Genomic DNA, 22,192 nt, shown 5'->3' on the forward strand with positions numbered 1-22,192 from the left:
TCTTTAAAGTATACACAGATACTACTGAAAAGCAACATGGCAATTTGTCAAGAGCCATAGAAAACCTCTTTCCTTCAAAATTTCACCATGGGAAATTCATTATAATGAAATAATTCAACAAAAGATTTTCACTACTGTATTATCTATGACATCAAAAAGGAAAGCATACTCCTATATTTGTATTTACTATGTAAAAAACCTGATTATAAAAATCAATAAAGACATAATTGATACCTGTATCTCACCAAATACACGTTACACGCCAGCATGCATTTTCCCTTGTGAATCCACCAATTTGGAGTGCAATGGCACCATCTTGTCTCACTGTAACCTCCGCCTCCTGGGTTCAAGTGATTCTCCTGCCTCAGCCTCCTGAGTAGCTGGGATTACAGGTACATGCCACCATGCCTGGCTAATTTCTCCATTTTTAGGAGAGTCAGAGTTTCACCATATTGGCCAGGCTGGTCTCAAACTCCTGACCTCATGATCCGCCCACCCAGGCCTCCCAAAGTGCTGGGATTACAGGCATGAGGCATCATGCCCGGCCTTGTTTTTCTTTCTTTTAATGTCCCTACATCCTGGCTTGTGTTGGAAATGATGCTAATAAGGTACTCTCACAAATTAATCCTTCCTACAATATATCTCCTGGCCTTCCTTCTGTTATCATTCTCATCAATTGTTCTGTAGCCCCAAACTATCAAACCAAACTATCTTAGCCTCAGAGCGTATTATGCTGGCTTTCTTTTTGTATGTGTGTGCCTGTTCAGAATCTCCTAGTCCTCTTTTCTACTTGTTTATTTTGGTGTCTTTCAAGATAAAATACCAGTGTTGGGAGTTTTGACTCTAAAGGGTTTGGAACTGGCAGGAAATCATTCTGTAGGTGCTAACAGTAGGCATATAACAGTAGGCTTCATTATATATGTAATATCAGTTTAAATTCAACAGTGATGAATTAAAAAACAAATATAGGGAATAGCCTAAAATTAGAGGGGCAAGGATTTTAGCACTTCAAATTGAGTCATGGATAAGCCCAATCTTGGGCATATACTTACACAGCTACTAAAAGAGGTGTTCTAGTGTCAAAAGACAGAGTTATCAATCTACTAGACATAATTTTCTGGCAATACGGGATTGTAACACAAAGCTGTAATAGTCACCTTTCCCCAGACAAGTGATTAAAAATACAGCAGTAGCAGGTCTGAAGTCACAAGAACACAAAGTAGTGTGGTAATCTCACCATGTGAGCTGGCTTGATTGCTCCCTGTATTTGACCACTTACTACAGGTAGAATTAGCCACTAGTTTATTATACAGTGTAGGGAGAAGACTTCAGAATTGTGCTAAGCAAATGAAAGTCAAAATGTTATCTTAAAAACAAGAAAGTGAATGGCAGTTTATCATAGTTAGGTGTGAGATTTGGGGATTAAGACTGGGAGAAAATATTCTAGTTTTGAGAGAATAAAGATAATATAGATACATTTGGGCTGGGTTGTAGAATGACTATTTCTGAAGACAGTGATAAAGTAAAAATCAATCATTTAAGGTTAAAACTTTTTGACTGACATACCAAAAGTAACATGAAAAAGGGTTAGGTTAACTGATGAGGCACTTCAAATTGTAAAAGTCCATAGACTCAAAGAGATCTTCACTCATTAGATGAAATTACATACAAATATGCCTGTGGACTTTTTCTTAACAGATGTAAGACCAAGTGCCATAATCACAAAGGGAACATGGGAGTGCAGATATTGCTTCAACATACTGATTTCATTTCCCTCAGATATGTATCAAGTAATGAGACTGTTGGATCATATAGTAGTTCTATTTTTAACTTTCTGGGGAACCTCCATATGATCTTCCATAATGGCTTCACTAATTTACATTCCATCAACTGTATGTATAGGTTCCCTTTTCTCCATATACTAACACTTTTATCTTTTGTCTTGTTTGATAACTGCCATTCTAATCAGAGTGAGGTGATATCTTATTGTGGTATTATTTGTATTTCCCTGATGATTAGTGATGTTGAACATTTCTTCATATGCCTGGTTGGTCATTTGTATTTCTTCTTTTGAAGAATGTCTGTTAAAGGTTTTCTGCCCATTTTTATCAGATTTTTTTTTTTTTTTGGCTATTGAACTGAGTTCCTTATATATTCTGTATATTAATCTTTAGTTAGATGTATAGTTTACAAATATTTTCTCCCATTCTGCAGACTGTCTCTTCACTCGGTTGACTGTTTCCTTTGCTCTGAAGAATCTTTTTAATTGGATGTAATTCCATTTTTCTATTTTGGCTTTTGTTGCCTACACTTTTGAGGTTCTATCCAAAAAAATCTTTGCCCAGTCCCATATAGTGAAGCATTTCCCATGTATTCTTCCAGTAGTTTCATACTTTCAGGTCTTACATTTAAGTCTTTAATACATTTTTTAGCAGATTTTTGTATTTGGTGAAAGGGGTGTGGTTTTAGTCTTATGCATGTGGATATCCTATTTTCCCAGCGGCATTTATTGAAAAGCATGTCCTTCCAATTTTTGTTCTTCATATCTTTCTTGGAAATCAACTGGCTACAGATACATAGATTTATTTCTGGGCTCTCTATTCCGCACCATTGGTCTATGCATCTCTTTTTATGCCAATACCATGCTGTTTTGATTACCACAGTTTTATAGTATATTTTGAAGTCTGGTAGTGTGACGTCTTCAGCACCGTGTTTTGTGTTTACTTGTTTGGATAAATATTACTTTCACTATTTACATTTTTTGTGGTTTCATATAAATTTTAGAAAGTTTCCTATTTTTGTCAACAATGTCATTGGTTTTTGATAGGAAATACATGGAATCTGTAGCTCACTTTGGTTAGTATGGACATTTAAAAAATAAAATTCTTCCAATCCATGAAAAAGATACACTTCCATTTGTGCTCTTCAATTTCTTTCCTCAATGTTTTATAGTTATCAGTGTAGAGATCTTTTATCTCCTTTGTTAAATTTAATCCTAGCTATCTTTTTTCAGTAGCTATTGTAAATGAGATTGTTTTCTTGACTTCTTTTTCAGTTAGTTCACTATCAGCATATAGAAATGTTACTGACTACCATACGTTTTCTATCCTGCAACTTTACTAAATTCACTTATTAGTTTTGACAGTTTTTCAGTTGAGTCTTTAGGATTTTCTATATAAATAAAACGTCATTCTGTTTGCAAAGAGGGGTAATTTGACTCTCTCCTTTCCAATCTGGATGTCTTTGTCTTGCTTAATTGCTCTGGCTAAGACTTCCAGTACTATGTTGGATAGAACTGGTGAAAGTGCACAAGAAATTCCCTAGGATGAATCCCACTTGATTGTGGTACATGATCTTTTTAATGTACTGTTTAATTCAGTTTGCTAGTACTTTGTTAAAAATTTCTGCATCTATGTTCTTCAGAGAGGTACTGTTGATAGTTTTCTTTTTTTGTTGTGTGTTACTGGGTTTTGTTATCAGGGTGATGCTGGCCTCATAGAATGAGCTAGGGAGAATTCTCTTCTCTTCAATTTTTTAGAATAGTTTCAGGAATTAGTATTGGTATGAGAATAATGTTGGTTTCATATAATGAGTTTGGAAGAATTCCCTTCTCTTCAATTTTTTGAAACAGTTTGAGGTGGGCTGATATTCTTCTTTGTATGTTTACTAAAACTCAGCACTGAATATGTCCGGGTCTGGGCTTTTCTTTACTGGGAGACTACTTTTATTACTGATTCAATTCCCTCACTTGTTATTGGTCTGTTGAAATTTTCCATTTCTTCCTAAGTCAATCTTGGTAGGCTGTATGTGCCCAGAACTTTATACACTTTTTTTTTAGATTACTCAATTTGTTGGCATATAATTATTCATCATAGTTTCTTGTGATTGTTTCTATTGTACGGGTTGTAATGTTTCCTTTTTCATCTCTGCATTTATTAATTTGAGTCATCTCTTTTTCTTAATCTTACTAAAGGTTTGATTTTGTTTAACTTTTCAAAAAACAAACTGTGTTTCATTGATATTTGGTATTTTTATTTAGTCTCTATTTTGTACAAACTGTGTTTCATTGCTACTTCATATTTTTATTTAGTCTCTATTTTGTATATTTCGGCTCTGATAATTATTATTTCTTTCTTCCTACCAGTTTGGGTTTGTTCACTTTTTTCTAGTTCCTTGAGGTGCAGTGTTAGGTTGTCTATTTGAGATTATTCTGCTTTTCTGATGTAAGTATTTATTGCTATAAATTTTCCTCTTAGGACTGCTTTTGCTGTATTCCATAGGCCTCAGTATATTGTGTTTTCCCATGTTGTCTCAAGAATCATTTATTTTCCATTTTCAACGTCTTTATTGACTCATTGGCTATTCAGAGCATGATGTGTAATGTCCACGTATTTTTAGTTTCCAAAGTTTCTCTTGTTATTCATTTCTAGTTTTATACCACTGTGGCCAAAAAAGCTACTTGATACGATCTCTATCTTCTCATATGTGTTAATACTTGCTCTTGATCTAACATATGATCTCTCCTCAAGAACGTTCCATGCACAGTGGAGAAGAATATGCATCTGCAGCTATTGGATGGAATATTCTGTAAATGTATGTTAGATCTACTTGGTCTACATTGCAATTTAAATCCATTGTTTCTTTGTTGATTTTCTGCCTGGATAATATGTCTATTGCTGAAAGTAGGGTGTTGAATTCCTCTACTACTTACGTATTGCAGTTTATCTCTCCCTTTAGATGTAATAATTTGTGTGCTCTAGTGTTCAATGCATATATATTTATAATTCTTATATCCTCATGCTAAATTGATCCCTTCGTTGTTACATAATGACTTTTTTGGTCATTTTTTACAGTTTTTGATTTAACGTCTATTTTATCTGATATTTTATAAACCTGCTCATTTTTGGTTTCGGTTTGCATGAAATATCTTTTTCCATACTTTCACTTTCAGTCTATGTGTATCTGTACAAGTGACGTGAGTCTATAGTAGGTAGCATAAAGTTTTTCTTTTTTCATTCATGCTATATCTTTTATAATTGGGAAATTTAATCCATTTACATTCAAGGTAATTACTGACAGGTAAAACTTACTCTTGCCATTTCATTAACCGCTTTCTTGTTTTTCTGTATCCTTTGTTATATTCTTCCTTTCTTGTTGTTTGGCTTTGTGGTTTGATGGTTTTTGTATGGTACTAAGCTTTGATTCCTTTCTCCTTCTTGTTTGTGCATCTGCTGTGATTTCTTTCTTGATGGTTATCATGAGTGTAACATAAATAATCAAGTGGTTATAACAGTATTTTAAGCTGGTAACAACTTAACTTTAGCTGCATAATAATATTCTAGACTTTTACCCTTCTCTCAACATTTCTCAACCCTTCTCTCAACAAAGTAACATTTTTGTTATATATCTCCTTATTTATTGGGTGCTCCTTAACAACTACTTGTGGCTGTAGTTATTACTGACTATTTTGACTTTTAACCTTCATAGTTGAGGTGTGAAAGATTTACATAGCATCATCATAGTATTGGAATATTACGAGTTTGATTACAAATTTATCTCTGCCTGTGAGTTTTATAATTTCTGATGTTTTCATGACAGTAATTACCTGCTTTTCACTTCTTGCTGTAAGACTCAGCGTAATCATTTCTTGTTAGGCCAATCTAGTGGTGATGAATTATCTCAGCTTTTGCTTGTCTGGGAAAGAGTTTATTTCACGTTCACTTCTGAAGGATAGCTTTGCTGGGTATAGTATTCTTAGCTGACAGGTTTTGTTCTTTCAGCATTTTGAATATATCATCCATTCTCTACTGACCTGCAAGGTTTCTGCTGAGAAATCGTTGATAATCTAATGAAGATATCCTTACATGTGACAAGACACTTTTCTCTTTCTGCTTTTAGAATTCTCTTTGACTTCTGACAGTTTGATTATAATGTGTCTTGGAGAGGACCTTTTGAATTTAATCTATTTGAAACTCTTGAGCTTCCTGGATCTGAATATACATCTCTATCCCAACTTGAGCAATTTTCAGCTACTATTTCATTAAATATGTTTTCTGTGCCTTTCCTCCATCTCCTCTCACCCTCTATAATTATGTGAATATTTGTATATTTAAATGCAACTCTCAAGTTCCATAGGTTTGCTTCATTCTTTTTTATTCTTTTTTTTTTTTCCACCCTCTGGCTGGATTATTTCAAAAGACCTACCTTCAAATTCAGAGATTCTTTCTTTTGCTTGATGTAGTCTGTTGCTGAAACTCTCAATTGTATTTTTCATTTAAGTTCTTCAGTTCCAAGATTTCTGTTTGCACTTTTCAAAAATGCTAACTTTGTTGAATTGCCTTTTTTCTGATTTTGTTGTTTATCTGTATTCTCTTGTATCTTGCTGAGTTTTGTTTTTAATAAACCATTATTTTGAATTTCTTTATGGGCATATTGTAAATTTCCTCTTCTTTGGATTCTGTCACTGGAGAATTATTGTGTTCCTCTGGGGATGTCATGTTTCCTTGCTTTTTCATATTTGTGTTCCTACACTGAATCTGCACATTTGGTTGAACAGTCACCTGTTCCAATTTTATGGAGTAGCTTTTTAGGGAAAGATTTATTCCTGCATATGGGTCTTATGCTAGTTGGGTAGGGTGTGTTGGTTTTGGTGCTGGGTGGAGACATCATGTAGTCTCCACGCAATTTCTTCAGCTGCAATCCATGTCAGCAATGTCTGTGAATGCCTTAGTGGCTTAGGCTGCAGATGTCTGGGGCAAGAGTGGTACAGCTTAGCCAGGTTTAGGCTTGATGGGCTGATTTTCAGGTTGACTTGGGGGCGAACCTACTAAAGGCAGGTTTGCTGAGCTTTTTTTTTTTTCCTACTGAAGGCACAGGTTCATGCCAGTTCAACTGGTTCAGGCACTGATCTGCCAGGTGAGGGTCTGCTGGGCTGTTTTTCCAGTGAGGAGCAAGGACATGTAGTACTGCAGCCAGCCCAGGGCTGTCTCCCTCATTGTACAGGACCATCTGTTTTTTGGGGGGGTAGCATGCTGCATAGGTGTGGGCACCAGAGCCACAACTGTTCCTGGCCACAGGCACTGAACAGCTGGGATCATGGCATTGTAGTCACCCATGTGAGCATGGTGGAATGACAGTGGAGCCTGAAGAGTGGACAAATGAAGTGGCTACTGGTCCCCTGAGGAGAGCACTCAAGCACTGGCTCCAATTTCAAGATGGCACCATACTATAGCAGCTTGGGTCATGGGGTGGTGAGGGTACACACATTGTTCATTCTCTGGAGCAATGCAGCTTCATGGAAATTCCTTGAGGCTCTACAAACTGGGCTCAGGGCCTATGAGTACTGCAGAATTCTATCAGAGAAGGACTGCATGTGCCTGCAGTGGTAACGGGGACTGTTGGGGGCCTATGGCTTACGTTTTCCCCACAAGGGGAAGTGCCTCCTGGCTCAAAGTGGGAGACAGGGCAGCAGAGTCAGGGTGTTTTGCTCCCCCTCTATGCTGTCATCCTGGGTTGCCATACTCCACGGGGAATTGGCCACTCGCTTTCTGCGCTCCATCACTTTTCTTCAGAGGCTCTAGTCAAATTTTAGTTGTCTGATCTTTTTGGTCCTTTTGTGTGTGCGTGTATTGGGGGGATGTTGATTAACACCAGGCACCTCTAGTCAGACGTCTTGCTCAAGGATCCAATATTCGCTTTTAGGTTCCATAATAAAGAGGTGCTTTTCCCAAAGCTGGTAATTATTTGAATGGTGATCATTTTTGAAAGATCTTCTAATGCTCTGTAGCTCAAAACTCTAGAGTTCATCTGAGTACCTATTTGAACCCATCCAAAGTTGTTTCTTGTTGAAAATCTGGCCCCACTGACAACTTCTGATATAGTCTACTAGTGAAAAGAAAAGTGTAGAAGTAGAAATGAAAAGAAACTAGAGTTTAACAAACACCTATAATGTGCCAGACACATATTATTTCATTTAGTCCTTCATGAAGAATTTCATAAAGTGGGAATTACTGTCTCTGTTTTATTAAGGTAAGGTAAAAAGGTCAGCGAGGTTAGGTAACCTACCAAAGATAATACAGTTAGTAAGTGGCAGAACTGGGATTTGGAACCCAGTCTAATAATCCAAATCGTCAATTATTTCTACTAAATCAGGGACTTTCAAATATTTTAATAATGCCCCATCGGAAGAAGTGCATTTTACTTCATAATGCAGTATACAGACAAATATATACCACTGAATAAAAGTTTCAGGAATCAATACTTACCCTTAAAGTATGCAGTGCTCTCTATTTCCTATTCTAGTTTATAAGTTAGAAACTGATGGTCACAACTGGCAAAACTATTTTCACAACCCACTAATGAACCATCATATGTGATATCTAAAAATTTTTTTTGACATCAAAAAGGACTAAAATATTTTTTTTACATCACAGCCTTTCTCTTTCAGATAAATATGATTCTCAATTTAGGAAGGAATACTAGATTCTTCAGTTATAAAATTTGGTTAACCTTGCCACTTGTACACTTGCTTTGTGGAAGCACGATAAGTGAACAACTGCATTTTAGGTGTTTGTCAGAGGTAATCAAACATCTGCGACAACCAGTATGTGTGAGACATATACCAGTGGTGTATGTGAGACAACTGGTATAAAGAGCACGTTACAAGTGCTTTATATATTTATCTAATTTTTTAACAACTCAATGAGGTAGACAATATTATTATTCCCATCTTACAGATAAAGCAACAAGCAGAGAAGGCTTATTTGGTTTGCCTAAGATTACACAATGAGTAAACACCTGAGGTGGGATTCAGACCCAGGTAGTCTGACTCCAGAGTTCACACAACACTGTGCTGACTGCCATTCACCATGGGACTTCATACCTGATTCACATTAGTTTCTCAAAGAAACAACTTCAATGGAATTGACTTAACATTTAACTTCTGACTTCTTATAAAGAACTGGTTCCATAATAAAACTGCTACTAAAATACTTTATTTCCCTATGCTAGAGAACATCTGGTTTCTCTAGATCTAAGTTTTATTTGCTTTATTTCATCAGAAAATAAAAGCTATGTAACATCTCAATTCCATTTTTTGTCAGAATTTGCCTTTACCTCAGAGTTAAGCTAAGCATTTTTAATAGTTAGCGCTTTATCACTGTCTTTTCAATACACCTGCCTATCTTCTTCTTCACATTCAGCACCACCATGCTTTCATTGAGGTGAATGTTTAATGTGGGTGACATATATTCAATAAATAATTTCATTACTAACGATATGTATGGGTTGTAGAAAGAAAAAGTACTGGATGTTTTGAGAGTATATTATTGGAGGACCTAACCTGGCCAATGAGGCTAGAGTACCTTTAAGGTTGCATATTTTTGCTGAGCCACAAAGGATGATAGGGAACCCACCTCAAATTATTTCTAAGCAAAGAGAAGAAAATGTAGAAGACCCTGAGAATAAAAGGATGGCTTTTTATTAAATTTGGTAACTTGCCAACAGGAACTGTACAATACATTCTGTTGGCATCTTCTTATGATACCTGATAGGAACAGGAAAAAGATGAGTGCTGCCCAGCTTAATGAATAGAGGCTGATACTGCTCTAGGTGGAGTGGGTAGCACAGTTCTCGATTTCGGTTGCATAGTATAATGTGGAAAGCTATTTCAAGGAAAGAGGCCAGGGACTGACAGAAAAGAAGAATATGTTGAATTTACTGAATTTCCCATCTTAGGTGACAAAAGAAATTGAGAAAATAGAGAACACTGTTACAAAATGGTGATCTTACTGATCCAGTTAACAGTATAACTATGTCATTTAACGACAAAGGATACCTTCTGAGGAATGCATCATTGGACAATTTTGTCATTGTATGAATATCATAGAGTGTAACTCACACAAATCTCGATGATATACTACATATCTAGGCTATATTGTATAGCCTATTACTCCTAGGTTACAAACCTATATAGCGTATTACTGTACTAAGTATTGTAGGCAACTGTAACATAATGGTAAGTATTTGTGTATATAAACATAGAAAAGGTACAGTAAAATACAATATTATAATTTATTGGGACCATCATTGTATATACAGTCCACCACTGATCATGACGCTGTTAGGCAGTGGATGACTGTATTTACAAATGCCTACAAAAGAGCAACATTTTAAATTTCTATTTCTAATTCTATGAAAGGAAAAGTATTACTGCCATCTTAAAGAAACCTGAACTCATAAATATTAACATTATTTAGGAGTAAAAACTGGAACAGGTGAAGCACAGAGGAAAAAATCTTCCCTGAACTGTTGCCAGTCAATATTTGTTAAAATAACTAGATAAGAATAGAACTTAATTAGTCACTATTAATTTAAATATTTAGCCAATTCATTTTGTATTATAATCATAGATTTTTTTCAGGTTTTCTTCCTGTTTTTCTTCCTTTGCTACCATGCTTTTCCTATTTTAATTCCTTTGCCATAGGACAAATGTAACAAATAAAAATCAATTGGTGGCAGGGGATTTCCTTAAAAATAGAGTTTATTATATACCAGGAACTGCTTGAAATGTTTTACATACATTATCATCTCAATTAGTCACAACTAATGTCTGATATTTTATCCATCTATGTCATAAGTGAGGAAAATGAAGCACAAAGAAGTCAGATAACTATGCTACAGGTCACACAATGAAGGATGCAAGAGTCAAACAGATGCTACACCTCTTAGAATTCACTTAATCTATTGTTGGAATACAGCTATTGTTGGAATATATCTGTTGGATCTCAACAAAGGCTAAAAAGAAGGAAGGAAAAGATAACGACATTTATATATATATATTTAGCCTGGTACCTTTACTCAAATGAGTTGAATTGAAATGGGAGGGGAGATTAAAAAGTGAGTGGGCCAGTTGTAACAACCAGTGGTTATAAACTGGTATACAAAAAATACGCCAGTGTTTCTAAATGTTACAGTGCATCAGCATTTCTTGTAGGTCTAGTTAAAACATAGATTGCTGAGTCCCAACCCCAGAGTTTCTGATTCAGTAGGTCTAGGGTGGAATCTGAGAATTTGCATTTCAAACAAGTTCTCAGCTAATGCTGTTGGCCAAGGGACCACAATTTCAGAACCTCTGCACTATACTATATATATTCACTGTCCAACATAGCTATAGCAAATAAAAGCCATAGTAAATAAAACCATATACTTTTCCTGGGGAACTAGAACATAAATAAAAGGGTTTCTTTTAGAAGTTAAAGAGATGTGGAATTTTCAGATATTTTTTTCTTTATATTTTTTAATCTAACATTTGACACAAAAATATATGTAAAATATATAAATGTTGAAGCAATCCAATTTTCATACATAATTCATATAGTGACAATCAATGTCTTCAACTACAACCAACAAACTCCCTTTAATATTAAACTGTATTTATTTTCATAATTGGCAGATACTCATATGAGATTTAATTTCTGAAGAATACATATAACTTTCATAACACATATAGTAAAAATAACTTCAATTTTAAATCTTTTTTTCTTCATTGCTTACTCCACAATGATCACTAGTGAATAAACATTATTGCTACTGAAGACTGATCTAGAGAAGGTACGAAGTTTAACAGGAAAAATAATTCAAACTTTCCAAGATAATGTGTAAAAGTACTAAAGACAAGAACACAAAAAAGTATTTTATCCTAAATTTACCAATTTTACTCCTTTTGTTAAATAAAAAAAAGCATAAAATTTAAGAATGGTGTAGACCATTCTAAAATAGGCTTTCAAAATTAATGATAAAATAGCCTTCCATGCTATTTGAGGAATTATATACAATGAACATTGGCAATGAAGTAAAATCTTACCCAGATCTAGTCGTTTTGAATTCCACCTTGAGGATAGGTTTGCATGGTTCTGGCTTCTTCCCATCCTTTAACTGTTTTCCTAAAATATATTTTCCTGCATTAAATTCTAAAATTCTAAGTTACTCTACATTCTTACATTGATAGTTTATAAAATGAAAGTGAAATATAATGAAATCCACCATGAAACATTTTAAAGTGATTCTGAAAGAGGCATTTAATACACGGTAAGATATTTTTTAAATGATCAAGCAAAGTTACCATTTGAAATTCAGTGCTAAAAAACAAATATAATTAATAACTTGGTAAGAACATTTATGTGACAAAATTCTAGCAGGAGAAACTGATAGTTTTTCCATGTTCTTAATTGCAGATAAGCAAAATAGAATTTCAACTTGCTAAATGAATTCATTTTAAAACAGCAAGATTTGAGAAAAATAAATCTACATCACATTTTCACCTCAGTGTGACAGGCTGTAATATTAAGCCTTATGCTAATAAAATCATTTATATTTATTCTCCTTAAGTAAATACATCCACTGTAATACCCAAAAGACTGCTAAAATACACCAACCTCTACAAAGTGTGTCAGAGACTCATTTTGTCAAAGAATTCTAATTATTTCTTAAAATGTTGATTTCAGTTATCTATTTCTACATGTTCACTGCAGAAACTACGGGAAAGTAAAAATTGAAGAAAATAAAACATTTATTTCCCCTATTTCAGAGATTAACCACTGTCCACATTATAATATTTCTTCTGGCAAATCAACTAACTTGGGAATGGTCTGAGGAATTCCTGACACTCACCCCTAACCTAACACTTCTTACCCTCTTTCACAGCTTTACTTTTTCTCCATAGCACTTGTCACATTCTAGTATCCTTTATATTTAATTTCTTTGTTTACTGTTTGCCTAACTGGCATGTATGTAAATTCTAGGCAAGCAAATTTTTTTTTTCTTTTTTTTGAGACAAGGTCTCACTCCTGTAGCCCAGGATGGAGTACAGTGGCATGATCATGGCTCACTTCAGCCTCTACCTCCTGGGCTTAAGTGAGCCTCCCATCTCAGCCTCTCAAGTAATTAGACCACGGGTGCATACTACCACGTCTGGATACATTTTTAAAAATTTTTTGTAGAGATGACAGATGGGGTTTTACCATGTTACCCAGGCTGGTCTCGAACTCTGGGCTCAAGGGAGCTGCCCGCCTCAGTCTCCTGAAGTGCTGGGATTACAGGCATGAGCCACCGCAACCAGCCAGGAAAGTGAACTTTTTTAGTGTATTTGTTTTCTGTTGTGGTATCCCTGGTGACAAACATTGTTTAGCATATAGTATATCTGGGTAAAGTTTTATTCTAAAGAGGTTGTGCCAATTTATATTTCTATCAGCAGCGTAAGACCGTATTTTGCCATATCCTCCCCTAGCAATGTTGTTTTTTTTTTTTTCATTTTGCTGATTGTTAAATAAAAAGGGTAACTTACTTTAATCTGATGTGTTTGGATCCCTAACTGGTCTTGTATACTTCTTTTAAAAAATAGTTTGCTGTTCTTTATCAATGCTTCCATGTCATCTTCCTTGTATTAGAAAATAAATTTTATATTCCAGGTTTATTAACATTCTGTCAATCCTGTATGTTGCAAATATTTTCCCTAGTGAATTCTTACAAATTAAAAAAAATTGTACAGAAATACACATCTAAATAATCGTCTATCAGCCTTAATATGTTGCAATTTAAGAAAATATGAAATCCTAAAATACCGATTCTTCCAAAATTAATTTATAAATTTAATGTAATTAGAATCTCAACAGCTTTTCTTGAATTTGGACAAAATGATCTTAAAGTTCACCTGGTAGACTAAATGCCTATGAATGGCTAAGGAAACTACCAAAAAGATCAACTTCCAAGATGATACAGTGAATATTATAGGTAGGCAGACAGGCATGAGTGGGGCAGGAGAGGGCTCTAGAAATGTCGGGTGATGGTTCGACAATTATCACACTGCCTCACTAAAAGTGATAAATTGGCAGTCGGCGCGAGGGAGAACCCATTTCTTGATGGTCCACACCTGCTGCACTAAAGCGTTAACTGAATGCAAGCGCCAGGGAGACGCAACTTCCCAGGCATGGGCAGTAAGTAACAAAATGGTGGAGTATGACCTTCGTGGGGGCACTCCACTGGAAAACAGAGGAAAGCCTCAGACGGACATGTGTACGAATTCTTAAACACACTGCACGTGTTCACCTACCATGGGTAAGAAGGGCACCACACATACAGCCTACCCTAAGGGAAGAATCAGGGGAAAGGGGCAAGCCTATGAAGTCCTAGGGTCAGAGTTAAACACTGTGCTTGTTCTCCAAGTTGCCCACCTGGATCTCTTTCAAATGTTTCTTCCCTGTTCTAAAGACTTTTTAATAAACTTCCACTCCTGCTCTGAAACTTGCCTTGGTCTCTTTTTCTGCTTTATGCCCCTCAGTTGAATTCTTTCTTCTGAGGAAGCAAGAATTGAGGTTACTGCAGACCCATACAGATACACTACTGGTAACTCAGATATATGCCACCAGTAATAGGAGGACCTCGATGAACTTGCTCTCCCACAAAAATGAAAGTACTATTAAAACAACTAAAGTTAAACATTTTAAAACTCTGGAGAATGACCAAGCCACTAACAAGATGAAAAATCATCTACCCAATAGAAACTACCGAACTTCAGTAACATGAGGGGTTCAGGGACAGGGAACTGTGATATTTTTAAGGAAGGTCTATTTCTATCCCCTGGCTACCCAGCTCAGTGGTAGGCTAGCCATGAAAATGCAGTAGTATCAGCCAACAGAGAAGACTGAAGTTTTCTTGGAGCTCTGTTAAAACCACTTTTGCTACAGCACAATCAACATTTTGTGTGAACTTGCAGCTCCCTGGAAAACTCTATTCCCAAAGTGCTGTGGCTATCTCACTTGACACAGACCTCAAATATGGGAGACAAAAATCCCTACCCCCAGGGCATTCCAGAATAATAGCAATCTGTTGGAAGTATTACAGCTGCCTAAGGCTATAGTTTCAGTTGAGGCAAATGGAACTCAGGCAGAAATTTAAAATAAAAGCTCTGAGAAATAGACACATTCATGGGGGTCTAAAAGGCTGCCTGCCCAGGAAAGAGTGAGGAAAGGAGAAGGCCCCAGTCACTCATTTCTGGCCAACTTTGAGATCCTGAGCAAATAGGAACTTAAAAAAAAAAAAAAAGTAAAATGACTTATAACACCTATTACTGGCAAGGACATTGGAAAAGGGACACTCATACATGGCTGGTAGAAATCTGAAGGATATAGCTTCTTTGAAAAATGGTTTGAGAACATTTATTAGAAATAATAAAACTTCAATATTTAGAGGTGGAAACTGTACTCTGAACCATTTATTCCATAGAAACAAAAGGACCAATTCCTATGGCATATGTACAAAGATGGTAGCTGCAGCATAATTTGCAATGTTTAAGAAATGAAAACAAAGGGAATGCCCATTAATTTGAAATAGTTGAATAAGTTGTGATATAAACAACTGGCTCTTACACAGCCATTAACATAAAAGAAATGCCAGAACATTTGGAGGAATCTTCCTAAAGTACAGTGATTAAGATGCAAAAAAGGAGTTACAAACAATCCAGTTCCGCTCTTTAAAAGTTATTTTAAAATGTACAATTATTACTGAACTATAGTCACCCTATTGTAACTCAAAGGATAAATGTTTGAGGGGATTAATACCCCAATCTCTATGATGTGCTTATTTCACACTGTATGCCTGTATCAAAATATCTCATGTACCTCATAAATATATATACCTATTATGTACTCACAAAAATTTTAAAAAAATTTAAAGATGCAAAAAGACTAACATAATCCTAATTTTTGTAAAACAATGATCAGAAAAACAATCTCATGTTTATTTGTGTGTATGTGTTAATATACATGATTTTAGAAATATCTATATTTTAGAAGAATATCTGTAAGATTTTTGACATAGCTTACCTGGCGGGATAAGAAAGGAGATTGGGCTGCTAACATGGGAAAAGGCTGAGGCAGAAGGAACTGGTATGATAGGATCTCATTTATGTATAACGATACATGTGTATAAAAAACTATCAGTCTTTCTGGTCACTCCCCTCTTTGGTTTTATGCTTGGAAAGTTCTTCCCCACACCAAAATCACATAAATCTGCTTTTTCTTATAATTTTGAATAGATTCATTTATTACATTATTTTCTGATGTGTATTTTGATACAGGGAAGACATTTTCCTCTTAATAAGCTATCAATCATCTGAGTGCCAGTTTAATAGCTCTACTGAGCTATAACTGCTAAACACATATTTAAAGTGTACAATCAGATGAGTTTTGACATAAATATTTACTTGCCAGCTCAATTTATTGAACCATCATTCTCTCCTCACTAGTATGAAATATCACCCATATTAAATTTTTATAAATATATACCTGTACACTAACTGGTAATGGAACATTTAATCCTGTCTTAATTTAAGATCCTAGAGAATAATCCCTTTCCCCTCCTTATGAAGAAATGATTGTACATGGAATCTTGAATCTCTAGCAGCCCAATTTACAAAAACCAAGAAGTGACAGAAGTGACCAAAGAACTGGAAAGAACAGCCAGGAGAAAGGAAAGGATTGTTGAGGTGGGAGAGAGAATTGCAAGGAAAATAAAAGGTATCAAAAAAAGGAGGCTTAAATCTGAAAAGTAGTCCCTTGTGTTATACAAGGAATAAATTAAGAACTTCAACCTCTATTCCAATCTATATAGAGACGTATATGACCTTTTGGTAAAAAATTTAAATGTTTGCTCTGAAGAAGGTCAGCTGGCTTTTATCCTCTTTCTACCATGCAGAGTTCTAGCGGGAGAGTCAGGCTGACAGAATTTCGGATTATAGACACAAATTTTACATTTAGGTTCAAACATGATTTTGTTTTATGAAGTGAAACAATTATTCAGAAATAACTCCTTGAACTTATTTCAATATTCAACATCAATCTTTCAGAGGTTGGAACAAATTCTAAAGGACGTTAGATGGTATTTGCTAAACCCTTCCAAGTCTGAGCTTCTATATCTTGCAAAAAACCTGGCTAGGTACAAAATTCTTAACTTTCTTCTTGCTCAATAGTCCTTTGATATTGCTCTATTGTGTTCTAACGTTCAGACTTCTAAGTCTAAGTCAGTCTGATTTCTATTCCTTTATAAATTAACTTTTATTTCTGTCCCTCTGAGAGGATGCTAATAGAGTAGTTTCATTTTCTCTGTAAGTGAAAAATGTTGCAGTGTTTAGAGTGATCATCCTGTATTAATTCTGCTTGAAAAAAACAACAAATCCTTGATCTGCATATTCTGATATCTTTCCAACTAAGATGTTTTAAATAATGTCCCTAATTACTGCTTATGGTCTAGATAGGTTTATTCATCTATAATTCTAGGCTAAGCATTTTCTAAATCAACTCAAATAATAAGGTACTACCCATGATTTTAAGCACATATAAATGGAAAGACATTTAGAGGATTTCACCACTAGGTGTCATTTTACTTCTTAAATGCTATGCCACCAGAGGGACAAAAATATGTGCTTGTTCTTTTAACTATCCGTGAACTACCTTGACCAGTCAGTTAAAAGATCTGATTAATTATAAAACCTAACTTAGTAACTCACATAAACTTCCATGCCACATCTGATTTCTCCTTCTTACTATGACCTATTTCCCCACCCCTCAAACTACCAAGCCACAAATAATTGGTTTAAGTCTTATTGATTCTAATTCCAGAATTTCATTCATACATGTCCATTTCTTCCCATTTCCTCTAATGAAATTTCCATTATTTATTAATGCAATAGCTTCCTAATTAGCCACCCTCTTCTGCCTCCAGCCCACCTGATGTACTATCATTAAAGTGATATTTTTAAGATGTAAACTTAATGCTTCTCACTATAAACTCAATTACTAGGTCTCCAAACATTTTATCATACTTTGATATATAATCTTGCCTCTGTACATGGTTCTGTTTTCACTTCCTGCTCCTTGCCCAAAGGTGTTTTAAACTCTGGTCATATTAAACTATTAGCAGTTTTCCAAGAACACTCCACTTTTGTTTATGTCTTTGTACCTTTGTGCCTTCTAAGATAACTTTGCCCTGCTCTTTGCTATCTTATACCACCACTACCATCCTTTAAGACCAACTTCATATACACTGAATTTGTGAAATAGTCCAACACCTTTTACCCAAAACCAGTCACCACTTATTTGTTTCCATATCATGTTATACATGCCTTTATCAGTACTTATCGCAATGCATTATATTTATCAGTTTATAGATCATTTTTATTCACTTGACGATGAGCTCTTCAGGACATATCAGTATTTAATCTCTGGTAGGTGGGAGGTGCTCAATAAACGTTTATGCAATGAATAAAGATTTATTAAAAATGAATAAAGATTACTGATAAAAACAGTTGCTTTCTAAAGTTTTAATTCTGCCAGTTAGGATGAGGAACATATTTTAAGTGTTACGCTTGTTACACTGCAGTTATGTTCTCAGTCTAGCGTGGCTATCCAATAGGGTAGCCATAAGTCTACCATGCACTTAAAATGCATGGACGGGGGAGGGGGCACTTAAAATGTAGCTAGTCCAAGTTAAGACGTGCTAAATACACACTAGATTTCAAAGATTTAGTACAAAAAAAGAATAAAATATCTCAATTTTATATGTTGATTATATGATGAACTAATATTTTGCATATTTGGGATTAAAGAACATCATGTTATTAAAATTAGTTTTACCTGTTTCTTATTACTGTTTTTTAATATGGTTACTAGTAAATTTAGAATTACACATGCAGCTCATGTTACCTTTCTATTGGACAGTGATGTTCTAGAAAATAAAAAGACAAACTGAAGAATCGCATTGCTAATAATACTAGTCTGAAATGGGGAGGAGGGTTGTTCCCTCCTAAATGAGCGTACAAAGTTGATTTACGGCTGGACTTGGACCCCTGAATATCTGTTTTTTTACTTTTGGCCAAGAAAATGACAGTGGGATTTATGATGTGTTGTTCAAGGCCCAAAACTTCCCTGGTAACCACCAGTATATAGTTTTGCTGAAGGCTGGCAACCGGCCTAGTTGATTTATTAGCAAGACTGGCTTGATCATTACAAGGGCCTTCCTGAGAGTTTCTCTGGAGCTCTTCAGAAGCCAGATCTTGGTGACTTGAGGTGGACTCAGCACAATCCTCATGTGTAAGTGCTCACTGGGAGCTCCTATAGGGGAGGGATGTTTCAGTGTACCTGCCTGCATTCTCTTTCTCCTCCTGTATCATATCCTTCGCCTTTAAATCATGGTCTTGTTTGAGTATGCTCTGTGGAGTCTGGTAAGTCTTTTCAAATACATAAACTGGGGAAAGGTTTGTGATGAATCATAAGGAACTGAGGTATAATTTTATTATTTACTGAATGTTTTAGGTTTCAGGGGAATCTTAAAAGCAGATTAATGAAATTCTTTGCACGTCTCATCCTTAACATATTAAGCTGACATACTTAGGTGAATTTGAATTTTATTTTTCCCTCAGTGACCTTCAACAGAATAAAAGTTCCCCAATCTTGGTTTACTTTTTGATAAGTAGATTGATTGCATTGATGAATAAGCTTCAGAAACTAAATTTAAAATATCATTTCCTATAATAAAAATCTATGGGTTTTGACTGTCTAGCACAAGCTTGTCCAACCCACGGCCTGCAGGCTACATGTAGCCCAGGACAGCTTTGAATGTGGCCCAACACAAATTAGTAAATTTTCTTAAAACATTATGAGATTTTTTTTTTTTTTTTTTTTAGCTCATCAGCTATCATTAGTGTTAGTGTATTTTATGCGTGGTCCTAGACAATTCCCCTCCTTCTAATGTGGCCCAGGGAAGGCACCCCTGGTCTAGCATCTCCATTTCCTTAGGAAACCATCTGATTCTGGTAAAGCTGACAATCACAGAAAATCTTACTCTGCAACACATCACCCCCAACCCTGCGCTACAGGGGAGGTCCTGTGAGGCCCTGGCCCAGCAAATTACAAAACCAAGATGAGTGCTTCAGGGTAAGAATGTAAGCCACGCCAATACTGCCGAAGTTATTCCCTCCTAAGTAATTAAACCCCATCTGCCATGGGAGAGAAACAAGCCAAAAGAGAAACAGCTTACTCCTAGACGTACCATACAGAGATGCAGAATCTATGGCCCACTGAAAGGAAATAACTGCAGAGTCGTTATATGGAACCAAATCCTGCTTAATTTTCACATATTCACTAAACTTTGTAGCTTAAAAATCTTATTCAATCTTGCCATTTTACAAATAATAAAGCTTAAGTCTCAGAGAAAAGGAATCTCCACAAGGTATTTCACACATAGCACTTACAATTAGATTACAGGTTGTCTGACTGCCAGGGAAATGTTTGAGACTCACAAAAGTGAGATTAAAGGGACCTATCACTTTCTGTTTGTTTTTGGTAGTCAAAAATAACCTGTTGAGTCTTAAAGTGAAGAAAAGTGCTCATCTTTAATTCAGTATTTCTAAAACTTCTTTCACTATGACATACCTTTTCCACCAAATAAATCATCAATATAAGAAAAACTGGTCTTTGTGGAATATACTTTGGGGGTTCACTAATCTATTCTACCAAGTAAATAACAAGTTCCATACACACATTTCCTAGAGCCATATATGAATAGCACATCATAATTTCTGGGTAATTTCACTTACATTTTGATTATCTGAGCCACAGCTAAGAAAAGTGCCTATCACACAGTAGAACCAATAAATATTTTTAGAATGAGTAAATACAATCCTCACAACAACTGTATGAGACTAGGTCAAGTTTCATTATTATTTGTATTCATGGATGAGAATATTAAGGCTCAAAAATGTTAAATGACTTCCTAAAGGTCACAGAGCCAGAAACTATGGAATTAGTGCTTAACTACGACTCTTCTGGCTTCAAAATCCCATGTTATATAAATGCAACATAATATCTTCTGAACAGATTCTTCAAGGATATCTTAACCTATTTTTACCACTAAACACCCTAACACTAAAACTCATCGTAAAGTACTGGTAGGAGTCTTAAATTATAATCAGCTCTTGACAATCAAACTGTAACTGTTTGGTTAGAAATTAAGAGCAAGAAACCATAACAGACAATAGTAATGGGAAAGTAGAACAAAATTTCAATCCATCAAAACAGTTAATATAATGAAAATGATATACCACAAATGTGATCTCTATGGAATAGATGATACCCTTGTCGTGCTATGCAGAATGTAGCTTTGTACTTTAATGTATAAAAATGTACTCAGCTGGCCAGGCATGGTGGCTCATGCCTGTAATCCCAGCACTTTGGGAGGCTGAGGCGGGTGGATCACCTGAGGTCAGGAGTTCGAGATCAGCCTGGACAACATGGTGAAACCCCGTCTCTAGTAAAAATACAAACAATTAGCCAGGCATGGTGGCGGGCGCCTGTAATCCCAGCCACTCAGGAGGCTGGGGCAGGAGAATCGCTTGAACCTGGGAAGCAGAGGTAGCAGTGTGCCAACATCGCGCCACTGCACTCCAGCCTGGGCGACAAGAGCAAGACTCTGTCTCAAAAAAAAAAAAAAAAAGTACTCAGCTTTGCCATGAATTCAGTTGTAGAGTCAACATGAATTTAGCTTTCGTTAGTTACCTATCACTTGGTAGTTTTTACTGCCAAAAAGAAAGCTGGAAACCGTATTACACTTGAAAGGAATTCAGATTTTCTACATGTAGTTTATATAAAATAAATATGCCTTACTTTATATAAAATTCTGGCCATCTACTATTAGACTGCTACACTATACACAAATACCATCCTAATTTTTAAAACCAGCCACAGAAAAAAATCCATTTTATTTATATTTCATTTGGATTTTAATTTTGAGAAAACATTAAGTCATATAGTGTCTTTTTTTATTTAAAAATAATTTTAGCTAGTGACCCTTTTCTGCTAAGACAATATAAACACTGTAGAAACTAACTTATACCACTTCCTAGAGTCTGCTCTCAATGACCAAAGCTTGTAAAATAAAAAAAGATTAAGACCAGCTAGACAATCATTATTTGGCAACCACCACAGTAATAGTGAATTCAGCTAAGAAACCTCAACAGATGCTAAAACTAGAGGGGAAAAGTTTGATGAAGTATATGTTCATAGAGTCTTGGGGAACTTCCTTCAAATCAAAATACTTATCAATTATAAATACACATAAAATTTATTTCTCAATTTCAAAAGTA

The 22,192-nt window shown here is 35.4% G+C and overlaps 1 protein-coding gene across 1 annotated transcript in view; it reads right to left on the minus strand.

The window, feature by feature from the left end:
- The window catches only part of LOC116463085 (syntaxin-binding protein 5-like), a 184,223-nt gene that overhangs the window by 81,383 nt on the left and 80,648 nt on the right, over window positions 1-22,192 (minus strand). Inside the window, exon 9 of the mRNA XM_032146044.2 lies at window positions 11,864-11,942. Coding sequence (XP_032001935.1) covers window positions 11,864-11,942 — 79 coding nt within the window. The remainder of the gene's footprint in view (window positions 1-11,863; window positions 11,943-22,192) is intronic.

Source organism: Hylobates moloch, unplaced genomic scaffold, assembly GCF_009828535.3.
Source record: "Hylobates moloch isolate HMO894 unplaced genomic scaffold, HMol_V3 SCAFFOLD_27, whole genome shotgun sequence".
NCBI lineage: Eukaryota > Metazoa > Chordata > Mammalia > Primates > Hylobatidae > Hylobates > Hylobates moloch.